This window comes from Eucyclogobius newberryi, unplaced genomic scaffold (assembly GCF_026437365.1).
Source record: "Eucyclogobius newberryi isolate DKJ021-1_F unplaced genomic scaffold, fEucNew1.0.hap1 SCAF_14, whole genome shotgun sequence".
Lineage (NCBI taxonomy): Eukaryota > Metazoa > Chordata > Actinopteri > Gobiiformes > Gobiidae > Eucyclogobius > Eucyclogobius newberryi.
In genome coordinates, this window is record NW_027315768.1 from 28,418,387 (window position 1) to 28,443,616 (window position 25,230).

General features: G+C 42.2%; 1 protein-coding gene across 1 annotated transcript in view; it reads left to right on the plus strand.

Annotated features, from left to right (window-relative positions):
• myo1b (myosin IB) overlaps window positions 1-25,230 on the plus strand; it is a 124,228-nt gene that overhangs the window by 91,245 nt on the left and 7,753 nt on the right. Inside the window, exons 15-27 of the mRNA XM_072445181.1 lie at window positions 445-507; window positions 1,499-1,699; window positions 2,278-2,504; window positions 3,003-3,203; window positions 7,175-7,268; window positions 9,566-9,715; window positions 10,983-11,051; window positions 11,148-11,234; window positions 12,399-12,485; window positions 14,176-14,262; window positions 17,091-17,177; window positions 20,357-20,431; window positions 21,351-21,485. Of these exons, the coding sequence (XP_072301282.1) occupies window positions 445-507; window positions 1,499-1,699; window positions 2,278-2,504; window positions 3,003-3,203; window positions 7,175-7,268; window positions 9,566-9,715; window positions 10,983-11,051; window positions 11,148-11,234; window positions 12,399-12,485; window positions 14,176-14,262; window positions 17,091-17,177; window positions 20,357-20,431; window positions 21,351-21,485 (1,563 nt within the window). The remainder of the gene's footprint in view (window positions 1-444; window positions 508-1,498; window positions 1,700-2,277; window positions 2,505-3,002; window positions 3,204-7,174; window positions 7,269-9,565; window positions 9,716-10,982; window positions 11,052-11,147; window positions 11,235-12,398; window positions 12,486-14,175; window positions 14,263-17,090; window positions 17,178-20,356; window positions 20,432-21,350; window positions 21,486-25,230) is intronic.

Below are 25,230 nucleotides of genomic sequence, written 5' to 3' on the forward strand. Positions count from 1 at the left end.
AATACATACCTACTATAATCTGGCTTTATCGTGTCTCATCTGACCTGGTTTGAGTCGTTTTAAAATGGTAAACAATCGTCGCACGTTTATTTTTGAATAACTGACCCAGATTACATGTTCCTTTTTGTTTAAACTTATCACAACACGCCACAGTTTTCCTGAAAAGACGATAAACACGAGGTTCCCGAGACACAAAGCCCTGTTCACAGACGGCACGGGCACCGACGGGAATCGCAGATTGCAGTCCGACCGTATCGACTTGTGATCTAAAACACGATGGCTCGAGGCCCTGACTGTACTCGGATAAACAAAGCCCGCCGTCTGCTTTGACCACGAGGTCGAATAATGCGTCGAAGTAAATCCACAAGTGTTTTACATGTCCGGCTTCATGATGCCGCGCCTCTGAAGACGCCGTGAACATAACCCACCTCGCTTTCGTTCCAGGGCATCGAGTGGACCAACATCGAATACTTCAACAATGCAATTATCTGCGACCTCATTGAGAATGTAAGTGTCACACACAACGTGTTCACTCAGTGTTTGATGCTGTAGTGGCGTTAGTGTTGTGTGAAAATGATAAGAATTGTTGTTTTACTGTGTTCAAGCGTGAATTGAGCTGAGGTCTGTCAATAGTGGGCTTTTATTATTAATTTATTTATTTATTAACCTTTATTTAACCTGGTAAGAACTCATTGGGATTGAGCGTGCTTGACGGGGATGAAGGGAAAGACACGATGACATGCAAATCACAAAAGTATTTGCACAGATAAGAGACAAGAGTTTAGCAGTTTAATGTTACGTTTGGGCGACTGTAGTGGATATGGCAAAAGAAACGTCTTTAGATAAACCAGTACAGCAGCCCAAGAGTAACATTCAGTTCAGTATGAGCTATTCAAGTCTAATAGAAAGTCCAAATAAGACCAATAACGGGTGGTCATAATGTTTTGGCAGATCTTTATTAGTGTGTATTAAACTAAAACAAAACCTACAGTAATCTTAATTTGGGCTGTCGAAAGTATCAAAACTCAGATGCTAATTTATACTAAAACTACTATCAAAACTAGTTACAAACAAAACAAAAATCACAAACAGGACCAAATCTGACCTTTCCTGAAGAGTTTAGAATCATCTTGAGTTTTTATCAGAACTACTTTACAGAATATTGCCTGAATCTGTATCGAGTATAAAGCCTGTTCCCCTTTTATGTATTTAACTTTCTCCTTTTTGTGCATGTTTTGTTGCTACTTTAAGACAGCTTTATGGTATTGCACAACATTCAAATAGCTGTTTCCAATTGTGTATTAAAAACAGGGACATAAAATAAACCATTCAACTATAAAATAAGTTAAATGCTCTTTTGTCTTTTGATATTGCACATTACATTTGTTAAGTTTACACTTCTTATTGTCCAAAAGTACAAGAAGGTGATACGCCACTTTTGATTGTTTTTGATGACTTTCTGAACTATATGTACATAAATATCTGCTCCTTTTACCAGAACCAGAACGGGATCTTGGCGATGCTGGACGAAGAGTGCCTCCGTCCCGGGACAGTCACAGACGAGACGTTTTTGGACAAACTGAACACGATCTGCGCAGAACACCAGCACTTTGAGAGCCGCCTCAGCAAAAGCTCAAAGTTCCTCACCGACCACAGCCTTCCACACAACTGCTTCAGGATCCAGCACTACGCCGGCAAGGTACTGCGCCGGAATACTTCACAGTGATACAGTCGCACACGTCGTACACGTTTGGGAGTATAAACGTCTTTTATTGCCTCTATTTCATCTTAAAACTGTTTCTGTTTCGTGTGTTGACCTCGAACTAGTCCCATCATGCAGTGGAACAGATATAGTGCACCTACCCTTAAGTATCCCAGGTAATTATGTGATACATTTAGGGTTGCAGTGACTAATTATGACTAGTTTACAATAGAAAATCATCCTAGACGTGTTTTGATCATCATAATTGGAATCTGGACTTAACAGACTCTAAAATACATCCAAAAATATCACAAAAAAACAAAAAAACTGTGGTATTATTAAACAAAAATGTCCAAAAATAATATGCAATTTCATTTTTTCATCAATAACACACTTTAAATATTCTCTCAAAGCCTTTCAACCACTATTTATTTGACAATGTATTTAAAAAGTCTCTGTATACAAAAAAAAACATCTTTTGACTTGTCGATCGCTAACATACTAGTTTCCTCACGTCCCACACCATGAAAGGCTCTCCTCGATACCACTCTCTCCCCCTGTCCCGTCTCGTCCAGGTGCTTTACAGAGTGGAGGGCTTCGTGGACAAGAACAACGACCTGCTGTACCGCGATCTGTCCCAGGCCATGTACAAGGCCAACCACAGCCTGATCAAGCAGCTGTTTCCCGAGGGCAACCCGGCCAAGGTCAACCTGAAGAGGCCCCCCACCGCCGGCTTCCAGTTCAGACACTCCGTCGGGACCCTCATGAAGAACCTACTGACCAAGAACCCCAACTACATCAGGTATTTGTACCGTTTCAGGCAGGACTTTACGCACACTTGTCTCTGTGTTAACGCTGCTGCCTAGAGAGTCCTTATTTACACTACAACAGAATATATTGTCATTTTTAGCTCACAAAGTACGACATTAATTGGATTTTTACGACTTTTTTATTGCTTCTTCAGTGAAAATGCCCAATGGCAACTTCACGTCAACAACAGTACTTTGTGTATTGATTCATTAACGGTTCAAAAGGATTAGATTAGCTTAAATAAATCAATAAATGTATGTTATTTAAATAGAAATGTAGTGTCATGTTTTACACTATGCGTTATACTGTAAAGATAACATAAGATTACGCTTCTTTCTGCTCATTTTCATTCATTTCATGTTGTACGCCTGACTATATATCACTGATGGATGTCTTCTACGTGTTATTAAACGCACAAATGAATAGATAATCTGTTATTAAACCTGTGCGTTGAGGCCTCGTCTAATCCTTCCCGTCTCCCGCGCTCCAGGTGCGTCAAGCCCAACGACAAAAAGGCCTCGCACATCTTCACCGACGCCCTGGTCTGTCACCAAGTGCGTTACCTGGGTCTGATGGAGAACGTGCGCGTGCGGAGGGCGGGCTACGCTTTCCGGCAGCCGTACGAACCCTGCCTGGAGCGCTACAAGATGCTCTGCAAGCGCACGTGGCCCCACTGGAGGGGCCCGGCCAGGTACGCCCTTTACCAACTCCTGTTTACCAACTCCTGTTTACCAACTCCTGTTTACCAACCTTTGTTTACCAACTCCTGTTTACCAACTCCTGTTTACCAACTCCTGTTTACCAACTCCTGTTTACCAACTCCTGTTTACCAACTCTTGTTTACCAACTCTTGTTTACCAACTCCTGTTTACCAACTCTTGTTTACCAACTCCTGTTTACCAACTCCTGTTTACCAACTCCTGTTTACCAACTCCTGTTTACCAACTCTTGTTTACCAACTCCTGTTTACCAACTCCTGTTTACCAACTCCTGTTTACCAACTCTTGTTTACCAACTCCTGTTTACCAACTCTTGTTTACCAACTCCTGTTTACCAACTCCTGTTTACCAACTCTTGTTTACCAACTCCTGTTTACCAACTCCTGTTTACCAACTCCTGTTTACCAACTCTTGTTTACCAACTCCTGTTTACCAACTCCTGTTTACCAACTCCTGTTTACCAACTCCTGTTTACCAACTCTTGTTTACCAACTCCTGTTTACCAACTCTTGTTTACCAACTCCTGTTTACCAACTCCTGTTTACCAACTCCTGTTTACCAACTCCTGTTTACCAACTCCTGTTTACCAACTCTTGTTTACCAACTCCTGTTTACCAACTCCTGTTTACCAACTCTTGTTTACCAACTCCTGTTTACCAACTCCTGTTTACCAACTCCTGTTTACCAACTCTTGTTTAACAACTCCTGTTTACCAACTCTTGTTTTTCTGCGGTCGCTAACTTTTTTTAGTCATATTAAAAGAACGTGAGTAATGGGCACAATGCAACGTTTCCGCTCACGATAAAGACGGTACAAACTTGATTTCGACTCTACAGAATAAGCACGATACCACAGTGATGTTGCCTGACCAGCCAGTCCCTCCTACATTTTGTCCAAAAGCAGAAGAGTCTGGAATTGGACCATTGGGCGGCGTCAAAAAAACTCTCAAAGCATAAACCGGTCCAACCACCGCCGCTAATTTGTGTCATGTGTCTCTTAAATGCAGAAGACGTCTCTCAAATATTTTCGGAACATTCAGAACAAAATATATAACTTCATTTACCTCAGATTTACAGAGTTTAGTGCGTCGCTTTTTGACGCAGCAGAAGTCGGCAACGTTTCTCAGTCTGTTATTTTAATTTTTTTCCTCGTAATCCACCATTTTTGTTTAGACACGAACGGACAATGTGTTTGTCTGATTGGTTAACCCGCCTGTCAAGATGTAAAACAAGTCAAAATTCTATACAAAGCAATACAAATGCTGGAAATACAATGACGTAAAGTCTTTTTTGCTCGGCTTTGAGTCCTGATAAAGCTCAAAATCCTTCAAGAACAGTTAAGGAAAGGTCACATTTTGCACTATGTGTGTTTTTTATTGACTGAACGGTCTGATTGGTTATCCCGCCTGTCAATCACTCCCTTTGGAAATTGGAGCGATTCCAGATGGTGGTGACTGTAATTTCCAACACTAAATAATATAACTTTCTTTATGTTGCGTGTATTATGGGGTATCACAAAAGTATAAACTCTTTTTGTGTGGCGTTTTACAACCGCAGCCCTTAAGTGCATTAAAATATGTAAAACAAGTCAAAATTCTATACAAAGCAATAAAAATGCTCTAAATACAATGAAGTCAAGTCTTTTGCTCGGCTTTGAGTCCTGATAAAGCTCAAAATCCTTCAAAAACGGTTCAGGAAAGGTCACATTTTGCACTATTTGTGTGTTTTTTGTTGCTTTTTTTGTATTGATACTTGTTCAAATGAATATCTCGTTTCGATTGTAGTTTTAGCATCGATTTAGTTCCTGATTTACAGCACATTTGACAAGCCAGTACTTTCCCAAACAAATGCGTTGCACTCCGTGGTTTCCCTTTCTGGGGTAAAGTGTGTGAAAATGGGAGAATGGCCTCCAACGACAGTAAAGTGTTGCACAGTTGGTCCCGTGGGATTGACACAGTGACCGGGGCTAATGGAGTGGTCAGTCCCAGGTGTGACCGAGTGGAGCTGGAGGCTCGTTTCCAAAAAGAAACTCCATAAACTCTCTCCAGACGAGTGTGAGGCCAGTGTGTGGCCAGGGGAAAATACCAGTATTTCCAAAGCTTCAATGTAGATGTTCAGTGGTTCATCTTGGGAAGAGACGACATGATTTTGTTTAGAAAAATCATTTGTGAATCGCACAGACAAGACACTGAATTGTGAGTAAAGATGTCAAGATTTTTGGGTTAATCGAGAATCGTGATTGTTCAGGTCACAATAATTATAATTTTAAAGAAAAAATATATAGAAAAGTGGGTTTTCGAACTAAATTAAGACATTTTTTTCAGTTCAATTAAAAGAAATGTGATGATTTTTGAGGCATTAAATCCTGTTTTACGACGCTTTTTAAAAAAATCTTGCTGTTTATGTCAAATTGATGGTTTGATGTCATAAAGCAGGTCATATATTGAGGAGCGGTTATGTGTTGAGAAAACAAGAAGTTAAGAGAATTTTGAATTTTATTATTGTGATGTCAACAATCGTGAAAAATCGTTAAATCGCAACGTTCGTTCTCACAATAATCGTAACCAAAAGTTCTTTAAAAGTGCAGTGTATGTAACTATATATATCTGCTGAGGGTTTCACCACCTGCTTATCTCCATGATTATGTACTTTGTGTAGAATGTTCCAAAGTACAGCATTTAGCTTATCTATCTTTCTTTTATTAAGGTGTTTTTATTGCTGAAAATGTCTTGAAAAACATCTGATCTGTAACTCTTCTCTTTTTGGCCCATTTGTTCCTTTTTACGTCTGAATTCTGCAGCAATGAACTCTCCAGCTTCCGTAGTTAAACAAAATTGCACGACACGTTCAATCTTTATTCTTTATTCGACTCGATTCAGTTTTAATTCGAGTTTAATTAGCAGTTTATTTACAGCCAGAGTTTCCGTAAGGGCTGCGTCTGGCGGGATTAATCTTTCCTAAAACAGCGTGCACATATTTAACATTACGTTCCCATGTCCAACCAAACGTCTTAAAAACAAGTCTTAGAACATGCCATTATTTACCCAGTAACACGTCTCCAAAGCGTGTTCAGACTTCTCTTTCTTATCGCTAAATTCTCCGTTCTGAATTGGCCAGACTTGAACGTTTCGTCCGCTGCTGGAAAGAGATTGATATCAGCCCCGGGACGCTCACGCACACCGTTCCCCTGCACCTCACTCGGCCCGGGCATTTTCACGAAAGCGCCTCGAGCCGTTCAGTTTATTTAGTTTCCGTCGTGTAATATTTCATTTTACGTAGGTTTTTGTGGGACCGAAACGGCAGAAGCGAAAGGACAATGAGCCCAAAACATGCATCCATTTACGTGATAGAAGCTAGCTTTTATGTGTTTGAATTAAGGCTGTGCCAAGTTAATCACAACTGATCAATTTTTGAAATAATCGTTAACTAATTGAGTAATTGAATCATCATTAACCGGTCTACACTTTCTATAACATGCTGAGAAAAGACGTTTTACGACTCGAATTGAGCCGTAATGGCATGAAAACGATGCGGGAAATGTGAAAATTCAAATTGTACTTGATGAAAACACTATTTAGTCCATAAATGTGCTGCACCAGGATCCTCAAACCAACTAAAACAACTAATCGACTAATCAAAAGAACAATCGCTCGACTAATTGCTTATGAAAATGACAGTAGCTCTAATTTTAATGAATAAGTACTACATCTGTGACAGTTTGAAACAATTGGATCATATTTAAACTCACTTATTGCACAAGTTTGGAAGTGTCATTATCTCACCTGATTCCACACAATGATTTGAGGCTAAACAAAGATAATTGTCCTCATTGTAGAGGCTTTTGACCCGTTCATGCTTTTAAAATGCCCAGTTAGACTCCTTCTTTTCTCCTTCCACGTTGTTCCATCTGTTCTGTTCAGCTCTTTGCCTCTCCTTCTTTGCAGGGAGGGCGTGGAGGTGTTGATGACCGATCTCCAAGTCAACCCAGAGGAGTTTTCCTACGGCCGCTCCAAAATCTTTATTAGGAACCCCAGAACTGTGAGTAAACCATGCACTCAGCACTCACGGTCCACAACGTGAGATTAAACCAGCTCTAGAACATATTTAATCGGTGCAAAAGCATAAAAGACGACATTCATTATGGGTAAAACAGGACTATGTGAGCAGGAGAGGTTAAAGCTGAGGCGCCAGAACAATCTAGCTTGTTTCTTGTTGTCATTATTAAACATTTTGTACATTTTTGGTATTTACATGCATCATTGTTTGCCCACTAGCCCAGCTTTTAAAAGTAAAATGCCTCTTTCTTACAAGGTCATTTATACACAGCGGTCTGATATTTGTCACAACTGAATATGTTCATTTATGAGCTTTAAATGCGGTGAAAAAAATCCCCCACACGGACAATAAAGTCTCCAAAATAAACCAAGTGAATCCTCTGCAACAAACACTTGGACTAAAATGTGAATCCGTTTCAAACCGGGACTAAATAAGGATTAAAACTCTTCAAAACGGAGGACAAATCCGATGTAAACTCAACCGTCTGATCTCTCTACCTCGAAATCTCACATACATTTCTGTTTTTTTGCCCCCTCGACATCTGTTGTTAGCTGTTATTTATCAAGCCCCTCCAGTGTGCTCAGCTGGGCACCGTTCTCACGATGTTTGCGAAGCCGGGTGGGCTACGCTCCGAGCCCCCGCTCCAGCAATTAGCATGCAACCGCTACTCACAGAACACATGGCTTCACTTATCTGTGCCTTCCAGAACATGGGAACGAAGCGAGCGTTTGAGGCCTCCAGCATTTAAGTGGACTTCAACTGCAACCGGAGAAAACAAAACTGGAGAATAACACGATTTCATTGGAGTTTTGTAATTGCGTTTGCTGTATCTGCTGTGCTAATCTCTGTGAATACTGTATTTATATTATGCAAGGATGGGAAGGGCATCTGTACACTTTTTAATGATGAATTATGCAAAATGGACTTCTTTTTCAATACCTTTAACCACGTTATGTCATTGTTTCCTCGTCAAAAACGTGCCTGGACTTGTATTAGCTTCATTCACGCTTCCTTCCTCTCGCCACTGAGCCTCAACAAACACTCTGTTCCAAATTACCTGGTTTTGTGACGTCACAGTTAGAATTTGGAGACTTTATGTGTGGTTTTTAAGTCCATTAAATCATCTCCCGACTCGTTCTGAGCATTTCTGCAGTCAAATTGTGTGTATTACAGCTGCATGCTTGCGTTAACATGTCGGGGGCAAGCTAGCTTTTGTTGATTTCCTCGTGGTAATTGCTGTAATTCCCTCCGCTGCCTGTGGATGGAGTGTTTACACAAATCCTGGAAATGCCTCACAGATATAAAGTCATGTATTATTTCATTCAGTAGATGCGTTATTTTAAGTTCTAAAACATATTATGCCAGAGCAAATGTACTCAAGGGCATGTTCAAACGCAAAAAAGGATAAAAATAAAGCATAATATAAGTGTACATTAGCAGTGTTGTGAGGAGGAAGCTCAAATGGAGTCTGAAATGATGGAGTGTTATGCAATGGTGCCTCTAGAGTTTGAAGTGGCACCTAATATGGAACGTTACAGAAGAACGCTTTGTTTTTGCCTGTAATGTGAAAATGGCTTTGGCATACAATGTTCAAACATGCAGTCACATTCCTGATTGACTGTTGGCATGTATTTTTATCACAATCCATAGAACGATCACATACGACAGAATTGTGCTGCTATACAATGTAGTTTGAATAGAGTAGAATATAATCTATTTTCACGGCAAAGTTCTCAAGACAGACAATATTTTATTTATTTTATTTATTTTATTTATTTTATTTATTTTATTTATTTTATTTATTGCATTTATTGCATTTATTGCATTTATTGCATTTATTGCATTTATTGCATTTTAAAGATTTCACTCATTTGTAAATATGAATACAAATCAAGAAGTTGTGAAAAGGTTGAGAAAACAAGCATACTTTCAATTATTATTAAAGATCAAACATGGGACATATCAATCTGATGCATACCTATGTGCTTCAGATTGCAATTAACGATTTAAAACCTCAAAATCAACTATAACAAGAAGCTAAAACATAATATCTACATTTCAACTTGTCCACGTCTAAAACCTGGGCAAAAATAAGCTAAATTATGACTAAAATGGGAGAAAACCAAGACTTGAATGCAACAAAAACAAACAAAAAATCAAAAATGCAGTTGGAGGATGGCACGCCCCACGCTCTCCTCTCACGAGCAGTTTGTTGGCCTGTGAATCGTCCTGGTTGGTCTGAAACAATGCCGTCCGTTGTGTGTTTTTGTTCCTCGCAGCTTTTCTTTCTGGAGGAGCGGAGGAAGCAGTGCCTGGAGGACTTGGCCGCGCTCATTCAGAAGATCTACAGAGGATGGAAATGCCGCACACTCTTCCTGCTCCTCAAACGGAGTCAGATCACGGTGGCCGCCTGGTACCGGAGATACGCTGTGAGTAGACCTATGTGCACGTGTCTTTACTGCTCTAGACGCCATTTAGAAGATGTTTGACAGGCTGTTTGGACGATTGTGCTGCTGCTAAACTAATACAGGTTTATCCCGAGATGAAACGGGCAGAATGTGTATCTAACACAGGTGTAACGCTAATTCAGGAGGTTATTTGTTAGATAGGGCTGAGTATGAGCAATGAGTCGCATGAAGAAGCTAGAGTCGTCTACAGGAGCTTGTGGGGGAATGAAAAAGCAATAACACAGAAGTATGTTGAATTATAATTGTATTAAATAGAAGAAATAACAATATAAATACATATTCAAAAGGACAAAAAAAAGGGTTTTCCAGCGAAAATTCAGTTACTTTGTTTTAAAGTCTTAAGTTCAGTTTGTAGGGTTGAAAAAAATGTATATATTCCAAGTGAAAAGAATTTTAAAAAGTAATCTGATTTAGAGTATCCGTATCCGGGGAAAAAACAAAGAATGGTCCTACCAGGTTCGCAGGGTTAATCAGGGTGTGTTAAGGGGGCGGAAAAAGCACAGAGTTTTGAGATTTTCCGTTCAAAATTCGTTTAGTTTTTAGTTTGTTTTCTTAGTTCAAGCCACAGGTTTTGCACAGCCGGAGCAGGAAGCGGAAGTGGCTTGGGGTTCGGACCTTTCGATTGTAGCGCCCCTGGTGGATGGGCCAATGAAATGGGGCAATGTCAGTCATTAAAGGCTGAATTTGAGACATGGGTTACACACGTTTAAAGGGGGACTATAGACTGAAGAGGTATGAACGCAGATGGCAGCTCGGAATCAAAGGTTTTTACTTCACTGACTCGTGCCACATTGACAGTAAAAGATGGGTTGAATGAAGAGAATGAATTTCACTCACAAAAGGAGTAATGAAGTAATAAAGTTTGCAGATAGCGAGCTGATATGGGACAGAATCAATCTAAAAGTGATGTGTCCATCCCGGAGACGCCTGTCCTGCTGGCAATGTCAAATAAATATGGGAAAGAGTGTCTGGAATGCTATGTATGTGGTCTGTAATGTCTTTATTTTGATTTTAATGTGATGATTTGATTTTAATGTGATTTTAATGCATTTTTCCTGCTGTGTGAAGCACTTTGAATTGCCTTGTGTATGAAATGTGCTCTACAAATGAACTTGCCTTGCCTTTATACCATAACCTTGTGAGGCCAAAACTAGCACTAAAATGCTCCTGTAAAGCTAAAACCTAAAACTTTTTGTTAATCTACATATCCTCCTTTTGTGTGTCGTAGCAACAAACAAAGTACAAGAGGATCAAGAGCGCGACGACAGTGGTTCAGTCCTACACCAGAGGGTGGCAGGTACGCGCCTCTCGTGGATTATACCGTACATTTGAAACTGCAAACTTCCAACAAAACTCCCGACCAAAGCGATTCCTTTTACGTTTGTCACTGCAGGCTCGCAAACTCCTGAGAGAGCTCAAGTATCAGAAGAGGTGTGAAGAGGCGGTGACCACGATCGCGGCGTTCTGGCACGGCACGCAGGTACGGAAACGATGTCAGACGGAGAGGACTGTGTCAAAAAAAGCACCGTAGATATAAGCCTCGAGGATGTGTAGTACTTTTGTTTCTTTTACAGCGTTGGTACAGCGTTTCTCTGTATTACTACACGCATATTCAGCATAATGGCATCGCCGCATCACTCGTACGCAGCCCATTTGCAACGGAAATGTATCTTCAGCTAAAACAAATCAATCAGCTCTGTGTGTTTGTGTTTGAGTGTGTGTTTTAGTGTATTTGTGTGTGTTTGAGTGTGTGAAGTGCTTTAAATGCCTATCGAAGGTGGAAAAGCGCTGCATAATGTGACAGTTTTACCATTTGCTGCAGGTTTTGGAGACGCTCTGACTCTTATCTCTCATTTCCCGTCACTCAAAATGATTCGACTATTGTTTCTTTTCTATTTCTATCTCGTGGAGCTTGAAGACAAACCTGCTGTTGAGTTCATTTCATCCTCAGATTAGTGCCACGCTGCTGAAACGAATGTCTGCTTAAATTAAATTGACCTGAAAGCAGAGTTTTAATTGCGATTTGTGTCATTTGGACTTATTCACTGATTAATCTGTGAATCTGTAATTGTGGTGATTTTGATCAGAATATAAGTTTTAAGGGCAAAAAATGACAATTGTGACCATTTTAGAAACAAAAATGTGTTATTTAAATTCAGTTTTACTCTGAAAAAGTGAATCTTAAGTGTAAAGTGCGTCTTATCTGACAGTTTATGTCACTTAAACTTTACTTAACTTCAGATTTTTTTATTTTTCCATAAAGCCTGTCACATATTGGAGGAATTGTAGTAATACTAGACAAGTAGAAGGATTCCACTGTTGTTTGGTGTCAATAATCATGACTAAACATGGAAAGTTTAGGTCTAAAAAGTGAATCAATCAAAGCCAGTCAATAGTTCTTGTCAAATAAGTAAATAGTTCCTCATTCATGCCATTTAACCTCATGTAAAGGCATTTGTTTTTGCAGTGCATTTTAAGAAGATGATGTGTTTCCCTTTTGTTCATAGTGTTTTGCCCGATTGGCATTTTCTCCTACAATCGTATTCTTCATTTTCTGCTCACGCAACTTTCCCTCTCCCTCTCAAAACTAATCTTTATTCTTTTATCCCTTCTCAAATCCTCCGCACTCGCTTCCTCCTGCCAGGCCCGAACGGAGTTGAGACGACTTAAACAGGAAAAGAGGAATAAACGTGCCGTGACTGTAATTTGGGCGTACTGGCAGGGAACACAGGTATTTGTAGTTTTAGTCTGTAGCGTGTAGCCCGTCCCACCGTGTTGTCCTGTGTCGGGTCAGTCCCGTCCCACCGTGTTGTCCTGTGTCGGGTCAGTCCCGTCCCACCGTGTTGTCCTGTGTCGGGTCAGTCCCGTCCCACCGTGTTGTCCTGTGTCGGGTCAGTCCCGTCCCACCGTGTCGTCCTGTGTCGGGTCAGTCCCGTCCCACCGTGTCGTCCTGTGTCGGGTCAGTCCCGTCCCACCGTGTCGTCCTGTGTCGGGTCAGTCCCGTCCCACCGTGTCGTCCTGTGTCGGGTCAGTCCCGTCCCACCGTGTCGTCCTGTGTCGGGTCAGTCCCGTCCCACCGTGTTGTCCTGTGTCGGGTCAGTCCCGTCCCACCGTGTTGTCCTGTGTCGGGTCAGTCCCGTCCCACCGTGTCGTCCTGTGTCGGGTCAGTCCCGTCCCACCGTGTTGTCCTGTGTCGGGTCAGTCCCGTCCCACCGTGTTGTCCTGTGTCGGGTCAGTCCCGTCCCACCGTGTCGTCCTGTGTCGGGTCAGCCCCGTTCTCCCGTGTGATCTAGAGGAGTCGCCCCTTTGTTCTTCAGTCCCAATGTCCTGTGTGTGTCATTATAAATGTACTAGCAATATATTTTGTCCATTCAACTCTACTATGTGCCTTAAATGTTTAGTGTCGATATGTATGGGGACTTTTAATGTAGTGTAAAGACTTAAATGGTTCATAAAACTACATTTCATAGTACAATTTAGCATTTATTGTACATTAAGAGCTACTTTAAAGGTCCACTGAGTAACTTTACTTATTGAGGGTTTGCCGCCTGCTTGTCTCCATGGAGATACTTTGAACGGCATTAAATTTGTCTAATAAATGCAATCTATACCGTATTTTCCGCACTATAAGGCGCACTCTGGATTATAAGGCGCACTGTCAACGAATGGTCTATTTTCGATCGTTTTTCACATATAAGGAGCTTTAAGCGAAACAAAACGTCTACCACACAAAATCACTTCGAGGTCAGTGAGAGCAACCAGAATTAATCCATATAAAAGTTGTTTTTTGAGAAAATTCAAGGCTTTTAAGTGCTCCTTTATAGTGCGGAAATTACGGTACAAGTTTAATGACATGGGAAAAGTTACAGAATGCACCTTTTTAAAGCAGCTCTTAACACTCTTTAAAGTGCTTAATTGTGTTATGAAATGGCGCACACACTTATCAGAGTTTTAATTTATTTTGACACTATTATGAAATAAACGTAAAGCTATATCTCGTATTATGCCATTTTGTGCAACTTATTTAAAGCAGAGAGCTCTATGCGAGTATGGAGACTATAAAATTGTACAGAAAATTAGATAAAAATATGTAGGAATACCCATTTTGTCATCACTAATTTGAAGAAAACAGCAAAAAAATGCACTCTTACTGGTTAAACAATTAAACCTGAGATGTGCCATTTTAACTATAGCAAACTGTCCAACACGTGCGAGCGCTAAAGACGCTCCCGCACGCACAACGCCTGTTCCCCAAAAACCTCATCCACGCTGCAAAAATGTCCCGTTACCTCGTGCGCAGCGTTCACCCGCCTCTCGTCGAGTGTCCGCCGACTTTTTAACACCTGCCCGCGCTCTGAGAAGTGTGACGATTACTGCCGTTTGCCGCTGACATTAACCCCCTGCACCACCGCTCCCATCAGGCCCGGCGAGAGTTCCGTCAGCTGAAGGACCAGGCCAGGAATAAGCGTGCCGTGTCGGTCATTTGGGCCGGATGGCAGGGCACCAAGGTATTTAGGAGCCGCTGGTTTGAACTGTAGCCGAGCCGCCGCCTCCGTTGAACCCCCGTTTCCCACCATTTTTCATTTTTTTTCAACTCATTCAAAAAACACTTCTCCGACCCATGTCCATCCTCAGCATATCACCCGGTCTGTACTTCATGAGAGTTCTGTAATGACGGCTTCAGTTCGGAGTGTTTGCCTGTTTGACGTGTCAATAAATCCATAAAGATTGAGCAAAGTTGAGCCATTAGATCCATTCCATCAGGACCCATCATGCATCACTCCCGAATGCAGCCGCGCCTTCTCCGCATGACGTGTTTTCTGCTCTAAATTAATGCATGTTTTTTCTTTTTTTGGACTTCAGTAGTTTTTCCGACAGAAACATCAGCACGACTAACTTTTCTGCACTTATTTGTTACTACTAACTGTTATTTTATTGCAGTGTTTATCGTGGTAAATGGAGTGAAGTGCCAAAGCGTCAGTGTGTATTTACAGTACCAGGGGAATATTGTTGGCTAATTTGGGGGTCATGTGATCAATACTGAAGACTGAATAAAGAAATGGTTTCGAATTATGTGGCTTTACCAAATTTTTTGAGGCTTTTCCTCTCAAAAGGCCCAGATAAGTGGCAAAAAGTCGTCTTAAATGAGCCGCAAAACATGGTGAAGGTACTTTTACTGCATTTTCAAGACCGATCATGTTGAAATACTTACTTGTTGGCTTTGAACATGCTTATCTTCCTTTTTCTTTTCCAATTACAGTGGTTAATAACTTTAAGAATAAGATAAGATGACCAGTGTTGCAACAAAGATTAGGTTCAGAAACAGATGAGGCACAGAAGTATGATAAATTGAAATGAAAAAATTAAACTTTAAACCTCTTATACTCTTAATAAAAATAGTAACACTCTTGTAAAACTTGTATTCTTACTGTGAAGGGCTCGCCTCTCCACAAATCTGACTCGTAACTTAGCCTTGGTGCGTCAGCTGCTTGTTTCCATGGAGCGAAAGACAAATTTAATGCTGCAACATTCAAGGCAAAACGATATGGAGACGAGCTTGGGTAGAAAGTAAGTAAAAAATAATACTCACTTTTATACTGTAATTGCGTATATCGTTTTGAGTCGATTTTTGATGTAACCGAGTACATTTTAGCCTATATTTTATTACTTATATTCAAATCGAATGGCTGTCTCACTGCTCCATCTGCTCCTTGTAACCGAGTACTTTATAGCCATGCACTTTTACACATTTTCCGTTCCATTCCCACCGCTAACAGTCGCATATCGCGCCGCTAGCTTGACTTTTGAAGCAGCTCCGCTCCATCTTTATCCGTTGGGCGATTTCTTTGTTTTTTTACGCGTCACTCCGCCCCACGGCCCAGACGCCACAACCGCTCTGCGTTTTCCAGTTGCCCGGGTCCGACCTTTTGTTTTGGTCCGCTCGCTGACCCGCGACGCCTCCAGGGGGCGGTGTGGGCGATCCGGCGGAGGAAAGTGATGGAGCGCTCCTGTCAGACGACCTCCACTCTCTCCCACGTTCACACAAGAGCTGAGAAAGAGCAGCCTGGAAGTGCTCGTGAAAGAAAAATAGAGCGCGTTCTTAGTCAAGTCGGGGAGAAGCTCCTAAAAATCCATTAGGCCTGTCACAATAAAACATTTAACAGCGCAATGTGTTCAATCCGATTCAAATATGTTCTTGTAAAGCCAAAAAACTCTGATGCTGGTGTTGATTTAAACCACAGAACGTTAGATTGGTCATCGGTCGATAATGGAGAAGCAGATTAATCACCGTTGACGGGAATTAAGCGAATGGATAAGAGTCACAGAACTTCCCGCGCCCTTTAGACCCTCGTTGCAATTACTACAGGAAAAGTAAATCATCATGTTGAAACTAAAATCTATTCTAAATGCACAGTATTGTAAGGAAAAAGTATGAGCTGCTCTAAATAAATTGCAAAATGACACTCTAGTGGTTAGAATCTTTAATGTAGTCTTTAAAATGTACTTTTTACACCTCAAATCGTATCCGTTTACCACAAAAATAACTCAAATGTTACTCAAATAACTCCTTAGTGCAAATAAAAGGTACTTAACATAAATACTGTGCCCTATGAATATTAAAACATCTATCGTTTATGGCGCATGAGTCGATATGATAATTATCGTGCCAAGCCTCCATCTCTACAGTTTAAAAAAAATATCTTTTGCAGTGATCTGGCTCGATTCTCCGTAGATCTGACCTGTAATTGGCCTGATGACATCATACGTTTGTCTCTATAGAACATCCAAGGCAAAGTAATACCATTTCCTCAGCGACAAGAGGTTTTAGCACATTACGGTCTTCAGAAGGGGTGGGCAAACTACGGCCCGCGGACCACATACGGCCCGTTTGTCTTTCTAATCCGGCCCGCCAAACATGCCAAGAATATTAAACAAAATTATAATTAAAATCAGTATCAATTATCAGTATTTTTTTTTTTGCCCTTAGGCATTTTGTCTGCACTTGTTTCCTTAATAAAGATGACGTGAAATTAATTAAATAATAGATTCAATAGCCTATATTTGACAGAAAAGTGATATTTTATTTGATATTTAATTAAAAAAAAAAAAAATATTCACACCAATGATCGCTGGGCCCTCCGCCACTTGCCTGGATTCGAATATGGCCCTCGGTGGAAAATAATTGCCCACCCCTGGTCTTCAGTATTGATCCAACCACCTTCATGAGCGCTCTAACATTTGCCTGGTACTAGGATTTGATCAAACCTTGTACTTTTTATATAATCCCTCCTCTGCACATTTGTTTTTGCCCCCCGTCTTTCTCCCCCCGGCACAGGCTCGCCGGGAGCTGAGGCGGCTGAAGGAGGAGGCCCGTCGTAGGCACGCGGTCGCTGTCATTTGGGCCTATTGGCAGGGACTCCAGGTACCGTCAGCAAAATCTGCGGTTCGGCCTCAGCGCATGACGTCGACCCAGGACCTGCTCTTTCCCCCCCCCCCCACCCACACCAGCCACAGTGTTCTTTCTTTTATACGTACAACCTTTTCCATCTTGCACCCTTTTCATACGGAAGGCCACAGCAGCTTGCCTGGACTGAATGCTACGTGTGAGGTTAAAGTGCCTATGACGGGTTGGACCACTTATAGAACTAAAATAGAGATTAGATGTATGTTTAATTAAAAAAATATAAAAAATCTATCCCAGAATAGCCCATTTTTAGGTGTATGTTTGTACTTCCTGTTTGTAATTGATTGATGACATCACAGTAGGAAATTAGCTTGCATCCATCGGGCCAAAACTATTGTCTATTTATTTATTTATTTATTTGACAAATAAAAATACACAAGAGTACCTTTATTTTGTTGAGTTAATGTTTAGCGCTCAGAAAATATGTAAATTATGCATTGACTTGGGATGGAACGAGGAATCAGTCACTTCCTGTTTTATTTCTACAGATTCTTCTACTTTTTCTCCACAAATACCTGCCTGATTGGTGTAAAACTCACATTCATATTTACAGCTGGTACAAACGCACCAAACAAAGTCAAAATTAGAAAATCATACAAACCTGTCATAGGCACTTTAAATAAAGAACATGAAAAGCATGAATTGATGTGACATTTTCTCTGTTACTCAAAGTGAATAGTTGTCTGTGTCCAACCTGTTGCTCTTTAATTTTACACCAGTGTGCCAGGGGTCATCTGTGTGCCAGGGGTCATCTGTGTGCCAGGGGTCATCACTGTGTGCCAGGGGTCATCAGTGTGCCAGGGGTCATCACTGTGTGCCAGGGGTCATCAGTGTGCCAGGGGTCATCACTGTGTGCCAGGGGTCATCAGTGTGCCAGGGGTCATCAGTGTGCCAGGGGTCATCTTCGTGCCAGGGGTCATCTGTGTGCCAGGGGTCATCACTGTGTGCCAGGGGTCATCAGTGTGCCAGGGGTCATCACTGTGTGCCAGGGGTCATCAGTGTGCCAGGGGTCATCAGTGTGCCAGGGGTCATCACTGTGTGCCAGGGGTCATCAGTGTGCCAGGGGTCATCACTGTGCCAGGGGTCATCAGTGTGCCAGGGGTCATCACTGTGTGCCAGGGGTCATCAGTGTGCCAGGGGTCATCACTGTGTGCCAGGGGTCATCAGTGTGCCAGGGGTCATCACTGTGCGCCCGGGGTCATCCGCTGTGTGTCCGGGGTCATCACTGTGCGCCCGGGGTCATCCGCTGTGCGCCCGGGGTCATCCGCTGTGCGCCCGGGGTCATCCGCTGTGCGCCCGGGGTCATCCGCTGTGCGCCCGGGGTCATCCGCTGTGCGCCCGGGGTCATCCGCTGTGCGCCCGGGGTCATCCGCGGTGCGCCCGGGGTCATCTGCTGTGCGCCCGGGGTCATCACTGTGCGCCCGGGGTCATCCGCTGTGCGCCCGGGGTCATCCGCGGTGTGCCCGGGGTCATCCGCTTTGCGCCCGGGGTCATCCGCGGTGTGCCCGGGGTCATCCGCTGTGCGCCCGGGGTCATCACTGTGCGCCCGGGGTCATCCGCTGTGCGCCCGGGGTCATCCGCTGTGCGCCCGGGGTCATCCGCGGTGCGCCCGGGGTCATCTGCTGTGCGCCCGGGGTCATCACTGTGCGCCCGGGGTCATCCGCTGTGCGCCCGGGGTCATCCGCGGTGTGCCCGGGGTCATCCGCTTTGCGCCCGGGGTCATCCGCGGTGTGCCCGGGGTCATCCGCTGTGCGCCCGGGGTCATCCGCGGTGTGCCCGGGGTCATCACTGTGTGCCCGGGGTCATCACTGTGTGCCCGGGGTCATCGGTGTGCGCCAGGGGTCATCGGTGTGCTCTTTGGTATAAAACATGTTTGATTTGCGTTAACTGATTCGCACGTGGATTTACCGGAATAATTGACCATGGAATGTCCTAAACATACTTCTGTACCAAAAAAAGAGGTTAAAACATTGCCAAATTTCAAGAACCAGATGGTGGCATGGATACTTATCTTTTAGTAGGTGGTGTGAAAAGGTATATTTTCCACAAAAAAAGAGCTTGAGAAACGCCGTTGTAGCTAACCAACCCTTTAACCACTGTCCATTTAAGGATTCTATTGCAAAATTTGAGGCAAACGCAGACCAATCTATGCAAAAGTGCAACATTATAACTAACTAAAGAACAACAGTCACAGGACGTCCAAGCGCAAAAGCCAAAATTGTTATTAACTGTCATTTTAATGTTGAAATCGCACTGTTAAGAACCCCCTTTGGCACACTGGTTGACATATTAAATACAGTTATGAGTTGACCGCCCACTGTGTCAACATCGCCGCCATCAAAACTAGTTAATCTATCATTCAAACTCGGACACTTCCTCAAAAACCCTCTGTTACTCATTACTTTTGTCATCTGCACTTTGAAATCGACTCATTATCTTTCCGTCAATAGAAGCGTTGGGCAAATTCTCTGAAGGGTTTGAACACAGACGACTGTTTAGCACTTTTTTTGACTGACAATCGCACATTTTCGAAACGCCAGGACGCCGCACACGTATAGAAAGCAGTTTGACACCTTTCAAACCTGTCAAGCGCCTTCATTTCAATATTCTCCCGCCAGATACAGTCATCCATTCTGAGTCGGCCCGCGCCTTGTCAATCAAACCGTCTTCCCCGACTCCTTCCTTGCCTGCGCTGTCTCTCCGCTAACCCATTTTCCAGCAGCTTCCTGCCCGTAAGTGTTCCCAGCACTTTTTTAATCCCTTTATAGTTTCCTTTCTATTCTAGGAGTCGCGCGTCCCGCTTCGCGCAATCATCCGTCACGCGCCTGCTCGTCCGCACGTCGCCGTTTCATCGCAGTAATTGACCGCAGCACGTCAGGCCGCACCTGTTCCCCGCTCAATTTGTACAATTTAGGTCACCGTGATGAACGCCGCCGCCGCCGCCCACGTTTGTTCGTGATCGTTGCCCGCGGCGTTGATGTCGTGTTTCTTCCAGGTGTTTGTGACTAACCCCGTGTCCGTTCTGACCGCCGTCGCTCGTTCGTCGCCGCTCTGTGGCGTCATGGCGTCGTGAACGTCCAGTAGTCGTTGGTTCGGTGATTAAATGTGTGGTTTTTGTGCCGTTTTTGCTGTAACAGGTGCGCAGGGAGTACAGGAAGTTCTTCAGGGCAAACGCGGGGAAGAAGATCTATAACTTTGTCGTCCAGAGAATTGTAAGTCGGAGCCCATTTTGTAATAAGTAATAACTGTTCTAAAGATTTGTCCAAATGAAACCAGGCTACAACTTGTTTTCAAGCAACAACCAGTTACTTCAACTTAATACAAATGTGTTATTGAGTTTTTAATTACCCGTATTTTCTTGAGTATAAGTGGCACCGGCCAAAAAATGCATAATAGAGAAGAAAAAAACATGTATAAGTTGCACTGGAGTATGAAATGCAGTTGCAAGTGTGAAAATAACAAATAATATCACATATAAGTCGCTCCTGAGTATAAGTATAAGTATAAGTCGCACCTCAGCCAAAACTATGAAAAAAGGTTCAACTTATAGTCCGGAAAATACGGTACGCAAAACAAAATATATATAATTCCAGAGATGTGCATCAACCAGATGTAAACAAGTGAATATTGACCTGTTTAGCTGTTGATTGTGTCTACCCTGAATAAATACATCTATAAACAAATTAAATAATATACAAAAATACATGTTATTACCGTATTTTCCGGACTATAAGTCGCACCGGAGTATAAGTTGCACCAGTCAAAAAATGCATAATAGAGAAGAAAAAAACATATATAAGTCGCACTGGAGTATGAAATGCAGTTGCAGGTGTGAAAATAACAAATAATATCACATATAAGTATATGAGTATAAATATAAGTTTAAGTCGCACCCTGGCCAAAAGTATTAAAAAATATGCGACTTATAGTTCGAAAAAATACGGTATACAGTGAATAAAAAAGTGAATCTATTATTTATACTATATACTATACTAGTATATAGTATAAATACACAAATACACAAATCGTCACGAGAATAACTTTTTTTGTATATAGTTTTTCTTTATTTTCAGGCAGGAGTGGAGAACAGGAGCGTGGAGTTGAGCTGAAACTGTGTGTTTGCGTCTGCAGATTCAGAAGTACTTCATGGGCCTGAGGAGCTCCGTGCCCTCCATGTCTCCCATCGACCGCAGCTGGCCCAGCAGACAGTACCTGTTCCTGGACCAGACCCACACAGAGCTGCGCCGCATCTTCCACCTCTGGAGGGTCAGTAACGCACGGCACGCTTCAGCTTTTATCTGTAACTGGGCCTGGTTGTCTCTCTGGAGGTCGGTAAGTGGAACATTTCTGGGGAAGGAACGTCTACGTGTGGGCGAGCAGGTGGTGGACCCTTCACCAGAAAGGTTACATAATCCAGTTTTAATTTACATCAAGGATTTATAAAATACATTTCAATTGTTGACTTGATAAACTTATGACAGGTTTTTACTATTTTAATTCTAATTTTGACTCTTTATTTGGTGTGTTTGTACCTGTTGTACACATAAATTATAGTTTGACCAATCGAGCCGGTATTTGTGGAGAAAACGTTGAAAAATGTGTAAAAAAAAATGACAGGAAGTGACGTCACACTAGGGACACTCATTCCACACAAGGTTTATGCATAAATTACAAACTAAACTACTTTTTTGATATTCTTGACATAATTCAACAATAAAATTGTGACTGACCGTGGCTAAACCAGTTACATGTCTACCCGGAGACATTGAGTTATTCAGATTCTGAAAGTGTGAATTCAAAGCTTTCCAATGATGTCTCACTCATGTAGATCTGATAATATTTGAGTAAGTTGTGGTCATTTGAATGTATACAACTTTCAAACCCATTCACTGAGAAAACGGCTTCCAAAGTTTCTCACCGGAGTGAGCCCAGAGTCACAGGGGGGCGGGGCTCATTTGCATCTCATTGAGATAAGCCCTCCCCCCTGTCACACTGACACCACCTTCCCCCTACAGCTGTCACTGAAGACTCAAGAGGAGTGTTGTTATTGATGGTAACTGGACTTGAATTAGAAGTTACTATATTAAAATGGAAATACTTGGATTACAAAAGGCCCTGAATAGAATCAAAGAATCAGAATGAGAATAGGGTTCATTGCATTTGTCGAGAAACATAATTCACAGGTGATTCAGTGCACCAACAATGGTGCACTGAATGATTCAACACAAACAACAAAAGATAAGATAAGATAAAATAGCCTTTAATGTTACAACGCAGTAGATACAGGGGGAAAGGACAGATAACTTAAAGGAAGTTTAAAAAACACCCTCAATAGAATAACTCTTATAAACAGATGCCAGGGCCAGGTATACGAACTGCAACGGGTCCATGGCTTTGAATATATGAGATATGAGATAATAGATATGTACACCACCAGAGTCCAATTACATCAGAGATCACATCCTCATCCTCTTCTTCGTCTGTGCACTCTTCTGTGCTGTGACTCTCGGCTCTTGGCATCAAAGCTGTAAACAAATAACAGGACATTTAAGAAATGGCTATTTCACATAAAACACTCATTAAACTATTTTTTTTTTTTAACACAATGTGAGAGTTTCAATATAAATACCTGAAGTGCTGATAACTCTTGATCTTTGGAAGCCGTCTGAAGAAGGGACTCAGATGCTTCTGCCAGTCCAAGTTCTTGACAAACACTTTGCCATCCGCCGTTCCAACAAGCTGTGGGATATTGAGGTGAGACTCAGGAGAGCTGTTTAACACTACCTGATGACAAGGGCGACAATGTAAAAAAATGAGAACAGAAGAAACATGTCTTAAGCAGAGAGCAGCACTGAAGTTTTGCCAGGCTAATGTTTACACATTACAGTAGTCAAATAATATAAACTAACCTCAGCGATGTCTTCCAAAGTGTCAACCCTGGTCTTCATGTATGCTCGCTTGATAAGTCCAAAGCCGCAATCAGGGGAGAATTTGGTGTGGCCAGCAATGAGGAAGTGGATGTCCATTGTGTGGTGAAGCTTGTCCCCGTCTGCAGAGGGTTGGACGGAAAGTGTATATGTAGTAGACAGAGAGAGAGAGAGAAAGGAGATTAGATTAATACATATGACATTTGATTAAGACGTATGTCTCTATAATTGCTATTCTGCATTTGCACTATTATTAGTACCTGCTGTGCAAAGTCAAAGCTGTAATGCATCCTGATGTCTTTGCTTGCTGGCGGTGAGGGTCCAAAGACAGCACATTAGATTCTGTTGTAGAGATCTGTGCGTGGCCTGCAGCTTCTGATGTGTGGGAGAAGCTGTTTCCACAGTGATCTGAAGCTTGATGTTCAAACTGCAGGCTCACCTGAAAAACAGATGTTGCTTATGGTTAATTATACTCTAATCATTAAAACATGAAAATCACCAAAATAATGTTTTACACTTACCACGCTCCTTAGCAGACTTCACGTAGAGACAGGTCATGTCAGTCAGGGTGTCTTTGCCAATTCTGAAAAGGGGAAAAACAGGATTAGGGTTAACAGTAATATGGGAATAACACGCTTCACAGATAACAGTTCACATTGTGACGTTAACGGTGTATTTAAGATGCAAAACGCGGAGATATTGGGACATCTGCCCTCGGCTAGCGATGCTAGCTAGCTCACTTGAGATAACACGGCTCGTAAAAGCAGAACAGCACACCAAAACATAAACATACACTCGAGTTTAAAACCGGCGCACATTAAAGTGATTAAAAGCGGGTGTTTTAGTCGCAGAGCTTACCTGGTTCAGCCGTCCTGTTGTCTCTCACAACACCGTGCACAGAGACACACAGGAAGCTGATAATGGCCAGGCAAGCGCGTGATTGGTTCGAGTGACGCAGTGCGTGCGTGACGTGCGACGTACGTAAGCCACGTGACCAGAAGTCGTATCGGGAGTTGTAGTTTTTTTCTCTTCCCATGCCGAAAAATAACCGATAACATAGCAAAGTTTAGCTTACAACTTAGCTCCGAATAGCTGCGTTTAGCTCCGGGCTGTGGCGCTAACAGCTGGTTTAGCACCATAAAACACACACAAAGCACGACCCACACAACCCACGCCGAAAAATAACCCGATAACATGGTGATAACAGCAAGTAGTCACATTAAGCCCGTATTGCAGAGTGCACTGAAGCAACATGTTAGCTTAGCATTAGCTCCACCGGAGCAGACAAGTAAGATTCTAAAGTGATCACGAGACTGCCTTAAAACACAGCGTTAAAGCAATAATTTAGTAGTAAAGTAAAAGTGTACCTGAGTAAACAGTTCCGTTGCAATGTAGTCCAGGAAATGTAAGCTCTGAAGACTGTGCTCTGCAGACGGTCTGGAGTAATGAGAGGAGCACACAGGGCACGCAGAGCACGCAGCTGTAGCCATGCGGATCACAGCTGATTGGTGGAAAATGTAAACAACACGTTGGCTAGAAAAAGGTGATGCCCCCCAGGAGAGCAGGAAAAAGACCCGAAAACTCCACATTTTTAACAGCTTAATGAATACGTTTAAGACAACCAATAGTGTTATCTGAAGCACACAGGGGCTTATTCATAACTTCAACTAGCACATTCTGCAAAAAAATTAAAATCACAAATTTGGGGGGAAAAAAATGCTGTTTTTCTCAGTTTCACCGAGGCCGACATGGTCCGACAATTGCGGCGGCGGGGCACAATTGCTCTCATATATTTAGATTTGTCAAATAAAAAAAAAATATTAGTTTTTTTCTCAGTGTTTGCTGGGTAATGTCCTAGTGTGATGTCATCAATTATAAATAGGAAGTGAAATTATAAACCTAAAAAATAACCTCTTCTACAATAAAAAAAAAAAAGCTAAATTTTAAATATACAAAACTGTCATAGGCACTTTTAAGTATATCTTTTAGGACAGTGGATGCTCAAAAATAAACCTTTTTGTGTTTTTTGCTTCTTCCTGCACCTATTTATTTATTTTTTTATCAACTGTATTTGTCTGTTTTCT